Raw genomic sequence first — 18,284 nt, 5'->3', positions numbered from 1 at the left:
GTTGAATACAAAAAGAAGGCCTCTGTCAGATTAAATGAAACCTTTTTTTCCCAAAATAACTTTTTTCTTGTTCCTCTGGTACCTGTTTGACTAGTATACATCAACCACCCCAGGAGTGATCAATTCTCTGGAGCTATGTACAATCCCAGGGACTGCAGTAATCATCCCACACTGTTTTTAGTTCCTGGAAGAGCTATGTTAACATTTCCCTTTAGAGTGAAATGAAATTCCTAGCCCACAGTGGTTCACAGAATACTGTAGTCATACACTTAATACTGCAACCAGGTATACTATCTTTGCATCTGCCACACAACAATTATTTTCTTCATTTTTGTTTAAATACAGTAGACTTCCTATAATCCGGCACCTTTTGAGACCTAGGTCGTGCCGGATTATCGGATATGCCAGAGAACCAGGAGGTACTATAGGGGAGAATACTCCCAACCCGATCCCTCTCCCCTCCTCTTTTCCAGAGCCAAACACTTCCTGTCCCTGCAGTAACCCAGTCCCTCTTCTCCCCCAACCTTATGTCCGGGTCCCAAGGCAGCTGCCTGTGCTCAGTGGCCAGCTGCTAGCAAGTGCAGGCTGGACGCGGTGTGCGCTGGAGACCATGACGGAAGGGCGCAAGGCCGCGAACACGTATGCGGTTCACAGTGGCCCGGCCGTGGAGTAGCTGACCGGAGCACTTCTGGGTTCCAGTTGATGCTGGACTCGTCAGAGTGCCGGACAACTGGATGCCAGACAATTGGAGTTTTACTGTAGTTCAAGTCAATGAAAGTTAAGAAATGTATTGGGAGTTGGGGAAAAAAAGCAGGAAAACTTGTTTTCCTCTTCCAATATACGAATAAAAACTTCATATGAGAGGATGAGATTCTCTGGATCTGAAATCTTAAGAGATTGTTTCTAGTCACCATCACTTCAGTTCCTTAACAACAGATAATACTTCATTTTTTAAATAAATCAATTGGTTTATCAAATACATCTTTTTTTTGTAACATATCCAGTACGTACAAGGTAGGTAATTTTTTTTTTTTCAATTCTCATGCAAACATTAGTGTAGCATGCACACACTGGGATTTGTTCAGTGCAGGTACCTCACTGTAGCTACAACAGTACACAAAAGCCCAGTCTAGTTAAGGCTTCAACCATCATCCTCCAGGAGGATTTTGTTCTGTAATGTTTCCTGGCTGGGTCGTCTAACTTAGTATTATATATTTTACTTCTAAGATGGTAGCATGCCTAGAATCTGGCAGACATCTTTTACGTTTAATTGAAATAAGTTTATAAATAATTCATCCCTAAAGGTTACAGAGAGATTATTCTTCAGACTTTGCCTCAGCTTACAGTCCTAGATGGAAGGAATGTATTTGGTGAACCAATAAACTTGATAGAAGAGAATTCATCAGATTTGCAGTGTTTGGAAGGCCTCTTGGATTGTTTGGCTTCATCCAGTTCTCCCTGCCATGAAGAACAGGTACTCACTGTTATTTTCAAGTGTAAAAACAGTGTACAAATTTAATTATTGTTGTGTTGGATATAATTTTTGAATCTTTTTATATGTATTTTTTTAAGAGTTGTGTTAACTTGCGAGTGATCACTCCTCATATTGATAAGGTGTTAACTCAGTTTCGACAACGTGCAACACAAAGCACCTTTGATTCTTCAGAAGCAATATCCTCTTCAGAACCAGAAAAGGCTAAAGTAGATAATGAGTTACACAGTGAAATAAGGATAAAAAAACTAGAGGATCAAATTTCACAGCTCTTGCAGAAGGTAACTAGTTTTAAGGTATACACAAAAAGGCCTTTTTTATGTTTGAGATGTGCATCTGTGGTAACAAAAAGTCAATCCTTGCTGGCTGATGATGGTGTGACAGAGTGAGGACAGAAATGTGTATGTTAACATGTGTACACTAATTTTGAAGGAAATCAGATGCCACGAGTGATGATGGGCCAATGTAAGACTATTCATAAACTTAAAAAACTGTAGATAATACATCTGATAATAGAAATTTGAATACAGAATTAAATGTGTGGTGCTTTTGGTCCATTATACTGTCTTAATTCTCTTTTGGTTATTAAGTTGGGGGGGGAGGTTAATTGTAATCCTTTGACACATTTGACAAACCAGTCAGAAATACAAAAAGTGATAAAATCCTAGAATTGTGGAAGTTGTTAATGATACAAAATAATGGCCCAATCAGTTTGAATCTACAATAAACTTCCGATAACCCGGCACCTTTAGGACCCGGGGGTGCTGGATTATCAGATGTGCCAGACTATCAGAAGGGGGAGCTATGAGGGGTCTGGGGGGGGGGGATGCCCCCCCAGACCCCTCATAGCCCCCCCCTTCCGATAGTCCGGCTCTGCCCTAAGTGTCCCTGATTGAGCTGCTGCTGGTCAGTTTCAGCAGCAGCTGAATCGGGGATGCCTGGGGCAGAGCAGCTGGGGTGCTGCCGAGTTGGTCCCATAGCACCCGCCCCCCCCCGGCACTGCGAGACCAGCCTGGCAGCACCCTAGCTGCTCTTGGGGACGCCTGGGACAGAGCAGCTGGGGTGCTGCCGGGTTGGTCCCGCAGCGCTGAGGGGCAGGCGCTACGGGACCAACCCTGCAGCACCCCAGCTGCTCTGCCCCAGGCGTCCCCAAGTCAGCCACTGCTGAAACTGATCAGCGGCTGACTCCAGGAAGCCTGGGACAGAACTGCTCTGCCCCGGGCTTCCTGGAATCAGCCGCTGGTCAGTTTCAGCAGCGGCTGAATCGGGGAAGCTGGGTGCAGAGCAGCTCCAATTGTCCAGCAGCCAGAGTACTTCCGTGTTCCTGATGGTGCCGGACCATCAGGAGTGCCAGAGCATTGGATGCTGGACCAATGGAGTTTTACTCTACCTTCTCATAGGGGCTGGGAGGACAATATTTTCTAGAGTATATGTGGTATAGGGATGTTAAATTTAGTTTAATCAACTAATCGACTGTTCGATAAGCGGGGAAGCTGCAGTGGGGTTAACTCCTAGCCTCGGGAGCTAACCCTGCTGTGGCTCTGCCTTTTACATTTATTAAGAGTGTGTAGGCTCTTAATACATTTAAAAGGCTGAAGTACAGCAGGGGTGACCTGGTGTGAGCCGGGACAGCTGATTCCTGGCTCACGTCGATCTCCCCCACTGCGCACCAGCCTTTTAAATGTTTTAAGAGCCTGCCTGCTCTTAATACATTTAAAAAGCAGAGGTGCAGCGTCTGGGATTGGGCACAAGCTGGGAATCAGCTGATTCTCAGCTTGCGCCTGGTCTCCACTACTCTCCACCCCTCACGGAGATGGTGCAGGGGGAAACAGTCTTTTAAGCTGGCTCCCCAAAGCACCGGCTCCTGCTCTCCCTCCCCCGCCCTCCTCCTTGCTGTTTCTCATAGAGGCAGCAAGGGAGGGGGGAAGCAACTAGTTGAGGGACTAGTCAGCTATCCAATAAGCTTTTGCTTATCAGATAGTCGACTAGTTGTTTACAACTCTTATGTGATGGTGTGTTTTTTTGTTTTGTTTTGTTTTGTTTTGTTTTTTTTGTTAAGGACAGTACATAGTGTCCCTGGTATACAGGCAGTCCCCGGGTTACGTACAAGATAGGGACTGTAGGTTTGTTCTTAAGTTGAATCTATATGTAAGTCGGAACTGGCATCCAGATTCAGCAGCGGCTGAAACTGACCTGCGGCTGACTACAGGAAGCCCGAGGCAGAGTTGCTCTGCCCCGGGCTTCCTGGAATCAGCCGCTGATCAGTTTCAACAGGCTGAATCTGGACACCAGTTCTTACATACAGATTCAACTTAAGAACCCCAGGCAACCCCAAATCAGCTGCTGCTGAAGCTGATCAGCGGCGGCTGATTCCAGGAAGCCCGGGGCAGAGCAACTCTGCCTCGGGCTTCCTGTAGTCAGCGCTGGTCAGTTTCAGCAGCGGCTGACTTGGGGACGCCTGGGGCAAAGCAGCTGGGGTGCTGCTGGGTTGCTCCAGTAGCGCCGCTCCTCGGCGCTACTAGACCAACCCGGCAGCACCAAAGCTGCTCTGCCCCAGGCGTCCTGATTCAGCCGCTGCTGAAACTGACCAGCAGCGGCTGAATCAGGACGCCTGGGGCAGAGCAGCTGGGGTGCTGCCGGGTTGGTCCAGTAGCGCCCAGAGCGGTGCTACGGGACCAACCGGCAGCGCCCCAGCTGCTCTACCACAGGTGTCCGAAGAAAAGCCTGGTCTGCTGCGGGGAGGGGCGCACTAGCTGCGCCCCCCTTTTTCCCTCTCCCCCAGCAGACCAGGGAGATGCGGGTGGCGGACCGAGACGCACCGCGGTCCCGCTGCCAGGTCCTCCGCGGCTTTGCTCCACGTCTCCCTGGTCTGCTGGTCTCCAGCAGACCAGGGAGACGCAGAGCAAAGACGCGGAGCACGCGGGCAGCGGGACAGCCCAGACGCGCCGCGGCTGTCCCACTGCCAGCGTCCTCCGAGGCTTTGCTCCCCGTCTCCCTGGTCTGCTGGTAACCACTGTCCCGCTGCCCGTGTACTCCGTGGCTTTGCTCAGCGTCTCCCTGGTCTGCTGGGGGGGGCTCCCCCACCAGCAGACCAGGGAGATGCATAGCAGCTTTTCTCGCGCCAGAGGACGCGGGCGGTGGGACCGCGGCGCATCTGGGCGTCCCGCCGCTCCTGTCCTCCGGGGCAAGAAAAACCCCGTTCGTAACTGCGGATCTGACATAAGTCGGATCCACGTAACTCGGGGACTGCCTGTATTTACAATATCTTGACTAAATGCACAAAAGCAATAGACACAGTTATTTTCCACTTCACCAAGAATAGAACTCGAACTAATTTGCAGCAAGGGAGATTTATAGTAGGTGTTAGGAATGCTTTCCTAACTATAAGGATAATTTAGCAATGAAACAAGCTGTCAGTCATGGTTTTTAAAAATAAGTTAGACCAATGCTAGACAAAATGTTTTTCTAAGTATATTTAATTCTGCCTCCTTTGGAGAGGATGGAGTAGATTACCTCTAGAAGGAACTTCAAGTCTTAAGTTTCTGTGATCTCTGGTTATTAACAAACTTGGTAAAATAAATACATAAGTCTGTGGGAGTTGAATCAGTATAATTTCACTAGGCAGAAGGAGGCATGATTTAGGGGCACAAAACTTCGTGCAGTGCTGGGCCCTAATCCTCAGAGGACCAGCTGAACTAAGATAGAGGGTCTTCAGTTTTGTAGATCCTTCATCTGATGTGGGAACAAATTATGAATATACTTTCCCCCCACCTTTATAACCCTGTTGTCAGAGATCTATACTGGAGAATTTTTTTCCTTTCATGTGAACTGAAAATTGTCAAGAATTTTAACTATTCTTTATGAGAAACAACATTAACATCCTTCCGTGATAACTTCAGAAGTTCAAGGAATAATGAGTAAGCAATTACACATTATCTAACACAGTGTTCTGCCAGTATAGCTAAGTTTCCTGCATGAAAGGAAGGGTTGAAATGGTTGGCTGGCAACGGTCAAGAAATATTAACTAATTAGCTACAGTCTGTGGCATCTTCATTAGTTAATCTACGTCTATCAAAGCCATTTCATAAACCCTAATCCTTCAAATATAACATGAAAAAAATCCTTGTAGAAATTACTTATGTAATTTTTTTAGGCTAACAACTTTTTACTTGCTTTTGTTCTTAGGTCTCTAATTATTCAAGAACAGGCACTCCTCTGAAAGTTCTCAAAGCAAAGAGAGACACTGATCTGACTTCTGAGAGTGAGTGTGAAAGCGGAAAAGAAAACAACAGAAAGGTGGCTAAAAGAAGCAAGATCCCTAATTATCGTAAATCTACTTTGTCTACTAAACATCATGCTAATCATTTTAAAGGCAAAATAACAGACAGGTACTTTGAGTTCTGCCACAATGAAAACCCAAAGTTCATATTAAAAGGTCGAGTATTTCCTGAATTAATTTAACTCGGACTTGAAATTTTGTACTAAGAGTGCTGCTTGATGCCTGATGATTTTTATAGCAGTAATGAAGTTTCCAGTTTTTAGAAATTTCGTGTTATCTTTATTGATTAGTGCAGTCAGTTAACCCATTTTTATGTTACTCCTGTATCCATGGTTGGGATTGGTGTAGGGTTTTGTGGATTTTTTTTTTGAGCTCTTCTCTTATGCCTCTTTTTCCCTAGTATTAGTCTTTCATGGGCCCCTCTTTGAGAAATGGTAGAGTAAATCGGTACTGATTTTAATGTTTACTTTCTTTTCCAACATACTTTGCATAGTGATGGGTTAATTAACAGTGCTGACAGCTGAAATACCCTCACTGGCATCTGAGTTAATTCCCATTTAAATGGACAGGACTGTTTATCTCACATATTGCTTTAGGTTCCATGCAAACTCAAGCATTGATTATACTTGCCATGTTTTTGAAGAGTCTTTCCATAATCATAAAAATAAATAAAGACTTCTTAATGAAAGCTCAGACTCTGAACAAACAAATGTGGTCCGTCCACACTCCCACATAGGGTCATGCTCCATACTGTGGGAAATGTGATAGTAGATGGTTGTGATGATACACGAGATTGAACTCTGTTCTTCCCTCAATACGTGCAGGTAGTTTCCCTTTAAAAATAAAACCCTGAGACCAGAGTGCTACTTAGATGAGAAGTAACAAGTGTACTAGTATTTTGGTTAAGCAGTACTTCTGCAGTGACCCCAAATGCAGGTAAAGAATCTTCCTTTCAGCGCTGCCTGTGATCATTGGAACTTTGAGTAATGCATTACTCAAAGGGATGTGGCACGGTCCACTCTTTCAGGATAGTGTTAATTTTTTATTTGATTTCATATTAAATAATCATAAGCACTGCTCCTTGTCAGTTATTCCTCATATTAATATATTTTCTTCCACACCTATGGACTACTTAATATATATTAATATAGGGTTTTTGTATATACTGGTGGGTGCACATAAACAACTGGTGAGTCCATACACTACATCAATGTTGGTGTTGCACATAAGAAATTTCAACTTGCCGAAAAGAAAATTCAGCCTGCCCAAGACTAGAATACTCTAGCATCCCCAATAGTGAGGCTGAAAGCAATGAGCCCTTTTAAATAGCAGAAATTGAAAGGGCTTGCAGCTCCTGTTCCCCACTAACATGATGCCTGGGAGCTTCAGGGGAGGTTCGAGCCCTTTCAATTGCTGTTATTTAAAAGATCTGCCCCTTACGCCCAAGGCCCCATCCCCTCTGGTGCAGCCCGCAACCACTCCAAACATTTTTTTTTAAGTGGCCCCCATTCAAAAATGATTGCCCACCCCTGCCTTGGATAACTACTTTTCAGGTCTGATGATCACTTTTCTTCATGGTTGTGCTTGCCTGCTTTTTAATTATGTCTTAGTTTCCTTTACATGTGAAGTGTGAGATGTAAAAGGTGAAATTTTAGAAGGTAATCCTCATAAGAATAGCCATACTGGATCAGACCAAAAGTTCATCTGGGCCAGTATCCTGTCTACCGACAGTGGCCAATATCAGATGCCCCAGAGGGAGGGAACACAACAGGTAATCCTCACATGATCCATCCCCTGTCACCCACCTCCAGAGAAACAGAGGCTAGGAATAACATTCCTACACATCCTGGCTAATAGCCATTGATGGACCTAACCTCCATGAATCTATCTAGTTCATTTTTGAACCCTGTTAAAGTTCTAGCCTTCACCAGAACTCCTCTGGCAAGGATTTCCACAGGTTGAAAGTGTGTTAAGTGAAGAAAAACTTCTTTTTGTTGTTTTTAAACCTACTGCCAATTAATTTCATTTGGTGACCCTTAGTTCTTATATTGTGGGAGTAAGTAAATACATTTTCCTTAGTCACTCTTTCCATACCAGTCATGATTTTTATAGACCTCTATTATATCCCGCCTTAGTCTCCTCTTTTCTAAGTTGAAAAGTCCAAGTCTTTTAAATCTCTCTTCATATGAGACCTGTTCCAAACCCCTAATAATTGTTGCCCTTTTCTGAACCTTTTCCAATGCCAATATATCTTTTTAGAGATGAGGCGACCACATCTGTATGCAGTATTCAAGATGTGGGCGTACCATGGTTTTATATAAAGGCAATAAGATATTTTCTGTCTTATTCTCTATCCCTTTTTTAATGTCTCCTGGCATTCTATTTGCTTTTTTGGCTGCTGCTGTACACTGAGGGTATGTCTAGACTGCATCCCTCTGTCGACAGAGGAATGCAGATTAGGCAGGTCAACATTGCAAATGAGGCAAGGATTTAAATATCCTGTGCCTAATTTGCATAAAATGGCTGCCACGTTTTGCCAGCTCAGCGCTTTGTTGTCAAAAAGGGGCAGTCTAGAGGGGGTTCTGTCGGGAAATAAAGCCTTTTTCGACAGATCCCTTATGCCTCCTACAAAGAGGTTTACAGGATCTGTCGAAAAAGGCTTTCTTTCTTGACAGATCCTCCTCTAGACTGCCGCTTTTTGCCAACAAAGTGCTGAGCTGGCAAAATGCAGTGGCCATTTTTATGTAAATTAGGCACGGAATATTTAAATCCCTGCCTCATTTGCAGTGTCGACCTGCCTAATCTGCATCCCTCTGCCGACAAAGGGATGCAGTCTAGACATACCCTGAGTAGATATTTTTAGAGAACTACCCAGATCTCTCTCGAGTAGTTATAGCCAAATTAGTCCCCCTCATATTTTATATATAGTTGGAATTATGTTTTCCAATGTGCATTACTTTACATTTATCAACACTAAATTTCATTTGCCATTTTGTTGCTCAATCACTTAGTTTGGTGAGATCTTTTTGAAGTTCTTCACAGTCTGCTTTAGTCTTAACTATCTTGAACAGCTTGGTATCATCTGCAAATTTTGCTACCTCACTGTTTACCCTTTTCTCTAGATCATTTATAAATAAGTTGAATAGGATGGGTCCCAGGACAGACTCTTGGAGGACCCCACTAGTTACCTTTCTCCATTCAGAAAATGTACCATTTATTCCTACCCTTTGTTTCCTGACTTTTAGCCAGTTATGAATCCATGAAAGGACCTTCCCTCTTATCCCATGACAACTTACTTTACTTAAAAACCTTTGCTTAAGGGACCTTGTCAAAGGCTTTCTGGAAATCTAAGTATCCTATATCCACTGGATCCCACATGTCAACATGTTTGTTGACCCCATCAAAGAACTGTAGCAAATTATAAGTCATGATTTCCCTTTACAGAAACCATGTTGACTTCCCCCAACTAATTATATTCATCCATGTGTCTGACAATTTTAATTTTTACTACAGTTGATACCAGTGATTTGATCTTAAAACCAAATGCCTGAAATTCTCTTGCTACATTTGGATAAGGAGAGAATTTCTGTAGATGAGCATTAAATAGTTTTCAAAATATATATCTAAGGGGATGGCATGTTTTTACAGTTAATCTAATTATTGTCAATTTCCACTCTGTTTACAACTTGTTCCCTTAAATTTAGATGTGCAGTTCAGTATAATTGACTTTTCCAGCTTCTAATATCAACAGATGTTGTTTTCTGATGCTCTGTAGGAGCAGCTGATATTTGATGTCTTCAGTGTGTAAAGAGAGATTTAACTTTGTACACATTTTAAGTATATTAACTTTACTATTATTTCAGAGGAGAGGAGCAGAATTTCTTGAAGTCAAAGTGTCTGCATTCTCAAATGAAAGAGAACTCTTCTTGTGTAAATTCAGCTTCAGAAACACCAGACTTAGAAGTGGTGGGAAAATCAGCCAAGAAATTGATGGGAAGACCAAAGAGTCAAATAAGAAAAACAGAAGGTGTGAATTCAAGTACTGCAGAGGAATCCACTTACAGAGTATGTTCTTACTTGCAATATAGGAAATGGAAAAATTTAGTCTTCACCGGTAGTAGAGCAAGAATAAATACAAAGGTTGTCCAAGGAAAATTTAAAAATTATTTTTGAATAGGATCATTTTGCTAAATTGTTCTGTAAAGTAGTGAAGTTTCAATAATTAAAAAAGCTCAAAACATAAACTTTTCAGCAATATATTATTATGCACTTTTTGTCATAGCAAATTGTTAATGTTCACTTTTCCTACTAAGACTTTTACAAATTTACGCTATGGCAGCGTAAACAAATAAGTAGAAGAGAAGAAAAAGTAAGTTGTAATGATACAGGTTGGTCCTCCCTGATCTAACACCTTCAGGCCCCCGTACTGCTGGCCCTATCCCCTGCCCTGCCTCTCTCCCCTTCTCCCTCTCTTCTCCCCCCCCCCCCCCCCCCAATTTCCTAGCTCCCCTGGGAAGCCCAGCTAGGCCATGCGTCGCCACATCCCCTCCTTCCCCCCGCCCACCTGCATTGTACGGGGCTATCACCACTCTCATCCCCTGAAGCGCACTAGGATATTCTGACCCTGGAACATCTGTGGTCTTGCTGGACCAGAGTTTTCCGGTTTATAGAGGTGCAACCTGTATAACCCTTCTTTATGAGCCAGTTGGTTGGACAGGTGATTCTGTTAAGCTTTCCTACCCTGAGCAGATGAATGCATTTCCTCCTGTTGATGGAAGTAGATGTTTTATTTACCCAATATTCTTTTACTTAACCTGGTTTTCCATCAGCTTTCTAAAAGTACAAGCAGTTTTTATCAGAGCTATTAAGCAGAAGAGCTAACTATTTTATCTAAACCTGAAGTTTTCAGAATGTTGGTTTTTAATATTTTTATGTTCAGGCACTAGTTCAAGAACTGGATCAGGAGAAAGAGAAGAGATGGAAAGCTGAACAAGCTGAAAAGAAATTGAAAGAACATATCAAAGAATTGCAGAAACAGTCAAAAGAAGAAAAGGATATTCAGAGTATGGCTGTGTATACTACAGAAAGGTAAAGGAAAAATGTTTATTCCGCTGATTGGTTTAGTAAAATCCTCTCTTTCAAAGTTTGTTCCTCTATTTTTACTGTCTTCCAAATGGACAAAGTGTTAGCTCTCTAATGCAGGGGTTCTCGAACTTTGTGATACCGCAACCCCCCTCTAAGTTACTTGCGAACCCCCGGTGGGTCGGGACCCACAGTTTGAGAAATGCGGCTCTAATGAGTTACATGCATTCAATTCTCTTGCCTCCCTGTGCCAGCCCTGAATGAAAGAAAACACCCAACCATTACAAAGTGCACCATTTTTAACATTCAGACTAGCAAAAGTCAATAAACCTCTTAATATTCTTGCTGGACTCATTTTCATAAATTCTATTTCCTAATGGAGTCTTGAGTAATATTAGAGTTGTCGATCAGTCATTTTGCCTTGGGTGGGCCGTGCTTCACAAGAAAAATGAGGCAAAAATATTTCCCAAGTTGAAACATCCATGTTGAATTTGGAAGATTTTTTTTTTCCCTCACATTTTTTTCTTTTGGTTACAGAATCAATTCTTCTTTCCATTAATAGATGTTCACTCTGGTACAAATGTACCTAAGATGACTAACCTTTATTCCAGAATTTCAGAGTGAGATGTGATTCTGTCTTTTGTTAAATCAAATTAAAGAAAAATCAAGTTAATTTTTTTTAGAAATTGTAACATTACCGTAGTGAACCTTATCAACATGCCTAATAAAGCTCAGCATGGTGTTTTATTATTTGCCAGAATTAAACTTATTAAAAATATTTGAAGTTTTCTTGTATAGGATGGGATACATTGTTATAAATACATTATATATTTTAGTAAATATAATTGAAAGGAATGTATTTGTTACTGCACCAATGTTTAGGTTAAAGGAACTGATTTTGAGAGAGAGAAATACAAAAACAAGACTGCAAGCTGATATCCAGCAACTGAAAAATGAAACTGAAAGACTTACCAATGAGTTAAATCAAGCAAGAAATAAAGAGGAAGATCAACAAAAGGCTCTTCAAATTTTAGAAGAAACATTATCCAAGATGGAGACACACAGAATACAACAAGAAGCAACAGGGGTATATATTTTGCAGATTGTCTCTAATAAGCCAATATAGATATTAATGAGCTCTTAAAATGTCACAAGCCTCACTTTAAAAAAAAAAAAAAAATTAGCATTTACAGTGAAAATGCATATTTGATCAAATATTTAATTTTAATTGCAGTTCTTTCAAATTTAAAGAATGGGAGGCAATAAAGTATTAAACGTGTGTGTGTGTGTGTGTGTATAAGAAACATAGTTTAGGGTCAATTACTTGTTAGACTTAGTGGGATTTTTCTGCAGTATATAATTAAAAAAGGCTTGTAAGCAACCTGAAATAGTTATTCTTTAAATTGGCAAACTGGTTTTAGGCATACTGCAATACTTACACATTTTTTGACGTTATCCTGTATCTATTGTCAGAAGAAATGAATTGCATGCCTCTCTGTAAGTTTACACACAACAAAACAATAATGGGCAATAATGTGTTAGATGCTTTTCATTCTTGAAGTGGAAAAGCATGGTGATGCTATGGCCAAAGGAGGCATTGGTATCTTTTTGGCTTTTATACAGCATAAAGAGCATATATTATATAATACTGTTCATCAAACTATTTTACAAGCAGTCTGGGATTACTGAGAATCTGGAAATTATCTCCAAGTCCCCAGTATGAATCCTGCCTTTTAGGAAGAGAGAGACCAAATCTAAATACAGGCAGTCCCCGGGTTACGTACAAGATAGGGACCGTAGGTTTGTTCTTAAGTTGAATCTGTATATAAGTCGGAACTGGCGTCCAGATTCAGCCGCTGCTGAAACTGACTGCCAGTTCTGACTTACATACAGAATCAACTTAAGAACCCCAAGCGTCCCCAAGTCAGCTGCTGCTGAAACTGATCAGCAGCTGATTCCAGGAAGCCCGGGGCAGAGCAGGGAGACGCAGAGCAAAGCCCCAGAGTACCCGGGCGGCAGGACCGCGAGGTCCCGCAGTCCGTGTACTCTGGGGCAGCCCCGTTCGTAACTGCGGATCCGACATAAGTCGGATCCGCGTAAGTCGGGGACTGCCTGTACTCTTCCCCTATGTATTGGTGTGGCGGTTCTTTTTGTTTTAGAAAGGTAATTATTTTAGTGGTGCATAAAGCCCTTGAATTCCTTGGTGGAGGGAAGATCCTGGAATAAATCTCTTGCTATTTGGTAGCAATGACATCATTTTGTTTTCTAGAATATTATTTTCTAGAATATTTATAGAGTTCTTTTCTGTAATGCAGCGTGGCATTGCCTCAGTTTTGAGGGGGTTAATACGATGGTTGAGAACCTAATTATCACTGATAAAGGTAATTATTTTGGTATAAGTTCCTGAAGAGTTATTTGTTTTGTTAATGTGAATTTAAGACATTTATGACATATTGTAAATTAATCTAATTTTGTGTTTTCATTGTATGGTTAACTTATCTCAAAGGGTATGTCTAAACTACACCCCTGTGTCGGCAGAGGGATGTATATTAAACATCGAAAGTGCAAATGAAGCAGGGATTTAAATATCCCGTGCTTAATTTGCATAATGGCGGCCGCCGCTTTTTTCAAACGGGGCTTTAAAAAAACCCCCGGCAGTTTAGACCGGGCATTTTCGACAGAAATGCCCCGTGTCGAAAGATCCTGTACTCCTAATGTTTTGAGGAATATAGGATCTTTCGACACGGGGCATTTCTGTCGAAAATGCCCTGTCTAAACTGCCGGGGTTTTTTTTTTAAAGCCCCATTTTGAAGAAATCGACGGCTGCCATTATGCAAATGAAGTGCAGGATGCTGACAGAGGGGTGTAGTTTAGACACACCCAAAAAGCATTTCCCCATTTAGATTATAGAGTCTTTATCAAGGTTCTTTTTGTGAAAGAAATCAAGAGATGTAGCGAGAATTTAAAGAACAACAACAAAAGTCGATTGTGCTTTGTTTGGTTTCCAATAACAATGATAACAAATAGATTTGTTAGATGTGACCTATGAGGAAGCATATCCTTTCAAAAATGAAGAACTAGAAATAATGCCTTTATTACGGAGAATAAATATATCCACAAAACTTGATTAGCTTGAGCAACTTGGTCTTTAGACACTTTCTTAGGTAATTTTGGAACACATTGCCAATTAAACTTTAACCAAGATGATCCTGTGCCTCTTTTTTTAAAGTTTGCATGCAGGAGATCGTGTGCCATTTGAAAATGCAGGGATTTTATATATTGGCATGGGGCATCTGTTAGGGAGATTATCTTCCCCAAAACAATATCATCTCAAATTACTTACTTGCTTGATATCACAAATGTCCTTTGACCTTCTGATTGATATGAAAATCCAGTGTCAGTTGGGAAGATGGAGAAAATAATGCCAGAGAAAACTGCTCTGCTTTGCGTTTCTGAGAGCAGGAAAGTAAATTACTTTTTTTTTTTTTTTCCCTTCCATCTCTATGCTTTAAGTCATATTGCTTTAATTATTATTCCTTTTTAAAATGATAATCGAAGAAAGTGCTTTGTCTGTTGATCAACTATTAACAGCTTTGGCACCCCAGAAAACAAAGCTTCAGAGATTAGAGTTGAATAAAGTACAAGAGCTGAAGGAGAGATCTGCCAGAGTATTCTGCTCTGTAGAGAGAGGGAAGGATTTAGCATCTGCTGCTGGGTAGTGTCTACAATGACCTGGAGGAAGAATCTTTTTAAAAGGGGACATCCAATATAGAAGTTGATACTGTTGTATATCTTGGAAGTAGGCACCACCTTAGACCAGTGATAAATAATGAAATCATCCATTAAAAGCACCTATACGGTCTCTTCCATATCCTGACCTGAATCTTCAGACAGTGTTGTAGGAAGATATTGTCTTGAGTGTATTATTTATATAAAATCAAGGTGGGGTTTGTTTTACTTTTTTACTCTTTTTTTTTTTTTTTTTTTTGGTTATAATCCAATCTTTCCCTCTTATCAAAGGGTATAAAGGGTATATTGTGATATATGGAAAAAACTATTTTCAACTACATAGAGAAAAGGAATTCACCACAAAAGCTTATGATATCAAATGAAAGTTTTCCAACTTGGGCTAGAAAGGAGCTTAGCAATATTCAGCACGGTGGGTCTAGAACAATTTTGTTGTGGGGCTTCTGAAATTCATTAAACAAAACTGTAAGCCCTGTATAGGATGGAAGCTGAATTTTCTGTTGCTGTTGTTACTTCAAACCAAGGGGTGCTACTGCAGCTTTCAGCACCCCTTAGTTCTAGTATTCCTGGCTCAGCTTTGTCAAATGTAACTTCTTGGTGACTAGAAAATCACTGTGATTCCCACAACTAGGGTTAAGTACTCAGGCTTCCCATATAATGACCGCAGGGAGATAGGTGCCTCAGAACAGGATTCACAAAAGCCATAAAGTTTAGGTGGCTCCCTGCCTAAACTAGCCAATAGGAAATGCTGGGGAGAGGGGCAGATGGTCCTAAGCCCTTCCTCCTCACCTAAATAAATCCCTAAATCCATGCTGCAGGGAAGCATTTCTCTCTGTTTCAGAGTCTCAGCTGCAAACATTCACTTGCAGTTAGGACCTATTAGTGGGTGGGACTTACCTCTCATAATTTCTAGCCTAGAGATTTTAGGCTGCTAACCTAGGATAAAGGAGACACCTGATTCAAGTCTCTCCTCCACTCCATTGGTTGAAGGGGAGAAGGGATTTGAAGAAGAGAATCTGTCAGTTCTTAGGTGATTGACCTAACCAGTGGGCTATGGGATATCCTCATAAAGGATTCCCTCAGTTTCTCCTGTTGAAATTGTTCTGCTGTGGATAAATAAGTAAAGAATCATTGGAGCAGGAGGACTTTATCTTTAGTGAGTGCTCCATCCATCATTTATTCTCATGCTTGTTCTCTCTCTGGCTTAATGACTCTTGACTTACTTATCCACAATGGAATGTAGTTGACTTTTGGTGACAATAACTTTAACTCAAATCAGTAAACTACAGACTTTATTGGTCCACATTACTAGAGACTGCACCAAGTATTCTAAAGATTGTGGCATTTCTCCGATGTTCTGCCTGAAATTGTGAATTGAGGTAAATAAGTCTATCAAGGTGTAGGGTTTTTTTGTTTTGTTTCTTTAATTCTTCTTAATCCTTACTCTGTAAATTGGTAAATAAACATTGCTTTGCTTTTAGAAAAGTACTAAAAACCCTTTGAAGATTCTCAGTTAACATTGTTGCATTTGATATGGGGTACAAATTTTCAACTTTGAATATGAAATTAGTATTACATAGAGAAGTCTTGCTCTGTATTGGACTAGTGGAGTAACAAAAATTATGGCCTTTTATGAAAATATCATAACAGTCATGGCATTTGCCACAGAAATAATAGCCCTGGTAACAGTCTTATTAAAGCAGTGTGTTTATTTTTTATCCTAATTGAAAACTTTAGGAAAAGGGGGCAGTTTTAAGACTTGTTACTCTGTTTTTATAAATTTTATACAGATGAAGCGGATTCAAGAGGCAGAATTAAAAGCTTCAGCAACCGAGAGAGAAGTACAGTTACTTCGCTTATCTCTTCGACAACAGAAAGAGAAGGTGCAACATCTACATGAGCTTCTCATGTTAAGAGACCAAGAGCACAGGTTTGTTTCTTTACCACAATCCAGAAAGGACATGTAAATACTGCAGAATCCAGGAAAGATGTGCTTGTTTTGTATCTAAGCCATTTTATTTAAAAAATATATTTTGAGAAGTCATGTCCTGTTTCTGCCCTTCTATTAAAATGGCAGATTTGAGGGGATTTAGGGACAATAGCAGAGGGAGTTGCTTCCATTTTGTCATCCGCTCCATAGGAGGTGCTGAGAAGGAAATATTGAGCAGCAGTTTTCCCTCATCTGAAACTTCCCTACGGATATACTTATTCCTCAAATGTGTCTTTGATTTGTTAAGGCAATGACACTGTTCAAAACTGTCAAAAAGACTTGAATAAAAGATACCATATATTCTGCCCTGGGTAAATGCATATCAAAACTTAAATTGTTTCTATACAAAATGTCTTTCATTTTGTAAAATATTGAAAATTAGACAAATCCTGTAGCATCTCACTTCAGGAATAATCCTAGCAGATGAGTCCTTTGTCAGTGATTGCAGTTGTGTTGGCCTTTGGGGAAAGTAGGTTTTAACACACATTGTTATATGCAGTTTGGCTAGCTCAGCACGGAAAACAAGACAAATTATGTGCAAGAAGCAGTACTAATTTTTATCCTCATCTTGATTTGTGATTAAACTTTTGCTGAATAGTATAGTTTTATAAAATAGCTTTAAAAGAGATTGCAGTTGTATACTCTAATTGTAGCATACGTCAGTGAAATACAAGCAATGTTGTGCAGGATTCTTCCTGGAAATTAGCTGAATATTGTCATATGCTCTCAGAGTTTTAATTGGTTCTATCCTGGCATTTTCTTTTAAAATAACATTTTCTTAGTTCTAGAACATTCAAGTAGTGGACTAATATTCCTCATATATATCTTTCTGAAAATGTCTTATTCATATCACTTCTGATACTTAACATTCACTTTTCTTCTCCATTCTGTTGCAATGTTTTGTAAACAGAATTATGGTTGTATGTATTGGGGGACAAATTTAGAAGTTCTGTATTTTTTTTATTATTTTTTTACCCGTATGTAATTTATAGTCAGAAAAGCAACCAATAGAAAAGCAACCAACAGAGTGTTGAGAAATATAGAACATAAAATGACCATACTGGATCAGACCAAAGGTCCATCTAGCCTAGTATCCTGTCTGCCGACAGTGGCCAATACCAGATGCCCCAGAGGGCAGGATCACAACAGGTAATCCTCACGTGATCCCTCCCCTGTCACCCACCTCCAGAGAAACAGGCTAGGCATACCATTCCTACCCATGCTAACTAATAGCCATTGATGGACCTAGAAACCATTAATCTATTTAGCTCTTTTTTGAACCCTGTTAAAGTTCTAGCCTTCCCCGCATCCTCTGGCAAGGAGTTCTACAGGTCGACTGTGTGCTGAATGAAGAAAAACTTTTTTGTTTGTTTTTAAACCTGCTGCCAGTTAATTTCATTTGGTGACCCTTAGTTCTTATATTGTGGGAGTATATTGTGGGAGTAAGTAAATAACTTTTCCTTATTCACTCTTTCCATACCAGTCATGATTTTATAGACCTCTATCATATTCCCCCTTGGACTTTTCATCTTAGAGAAGAGAAGACTAAGTCTTTTTAATCTCTCTTCATATGGGACCTGTTCCAAGCCCCTAATAATTTTTGTTGCTCTTTTCTGAACCTTTTCCAATGCCAATATATCTTTTTGGAGATGAGGCAACGACATCTGTACTCAGTATTCAAGATGTGGGTGTAC

The 18,284-nt window shown here is 40.7% G+C and overlaps 1 protein-coding gene across 6 annotated transcripts in view; it reads left to right on the top strand.

Moving 5' to 3' along the window:
• LRRCC1 (leucine rich repeat and coiled-coil centrosomal protein 1) overlaps positions 1 to 18,284 on the top strand; it is a 56,661-nt gene that overhangs the window by 9,998 nt on the left and 28,379 nt on the right. For 3 of the 6 annotated variants that reach the window (XR_012901347.2, XM_075920448.2, XM_075920449.2), the window contains exons 5-11: positions 1,305 to 1,474; positions 1,573 to 1,773; positions 5,678 to 5,880; positions 9,635 to 9,836; positions 10,711 to 10,859; positions 11,736 to 11,940; positions 16,391 to 16,530. Coding sequence is in view for 5 of the 6 variants with exons in the window: in XM_075920448.2 (XP_075776563.2) it covers positions 1,305 to 1,474; positions 1,573 to 1,773; positions 5,678 to 5,880; positions 9,635 to 9,836; positions 10,711 to 10,859; positions 11,736 to 11,940; positions 16,391 to 16,530 (1,270 nt within the window). In the remaining variant the exon portion in view is untranslated. Of the gene's footprint in view, positions 1 to 1,304; positions 1,475 to 1,572; positions 1,774 to 5,677; positions 5,928 to 9,634; positions 9,837 to 10,710; positions 10,860 to 11,735; positions 11,941 to 16,390; positions 16,531 to 18,284 lie in introns of those variants that run through there. The other 3 variants (XM_075920450.2, XM_075920452.2, XM_075920451.2) reach the window with 3 other exon arrangements.

The sequence above is a fragment of the Pelodiscus sinensis genome, chromosome 2 (assembly GCF_052426305.1).
Source record: "Pelodiscus sinensis isolate ZL-2025 chromosome 2, ASM5242630v1, whole genome shotgun sequence".
NCBI lineage: Eukaryota > Metazoa > Chordata > Testudines > Trionychidae > Pelodiscus > Pelodiscus sinensis.
This window is presented reverse-complemented; position numbering and strand designations above follow the sequence as displayed.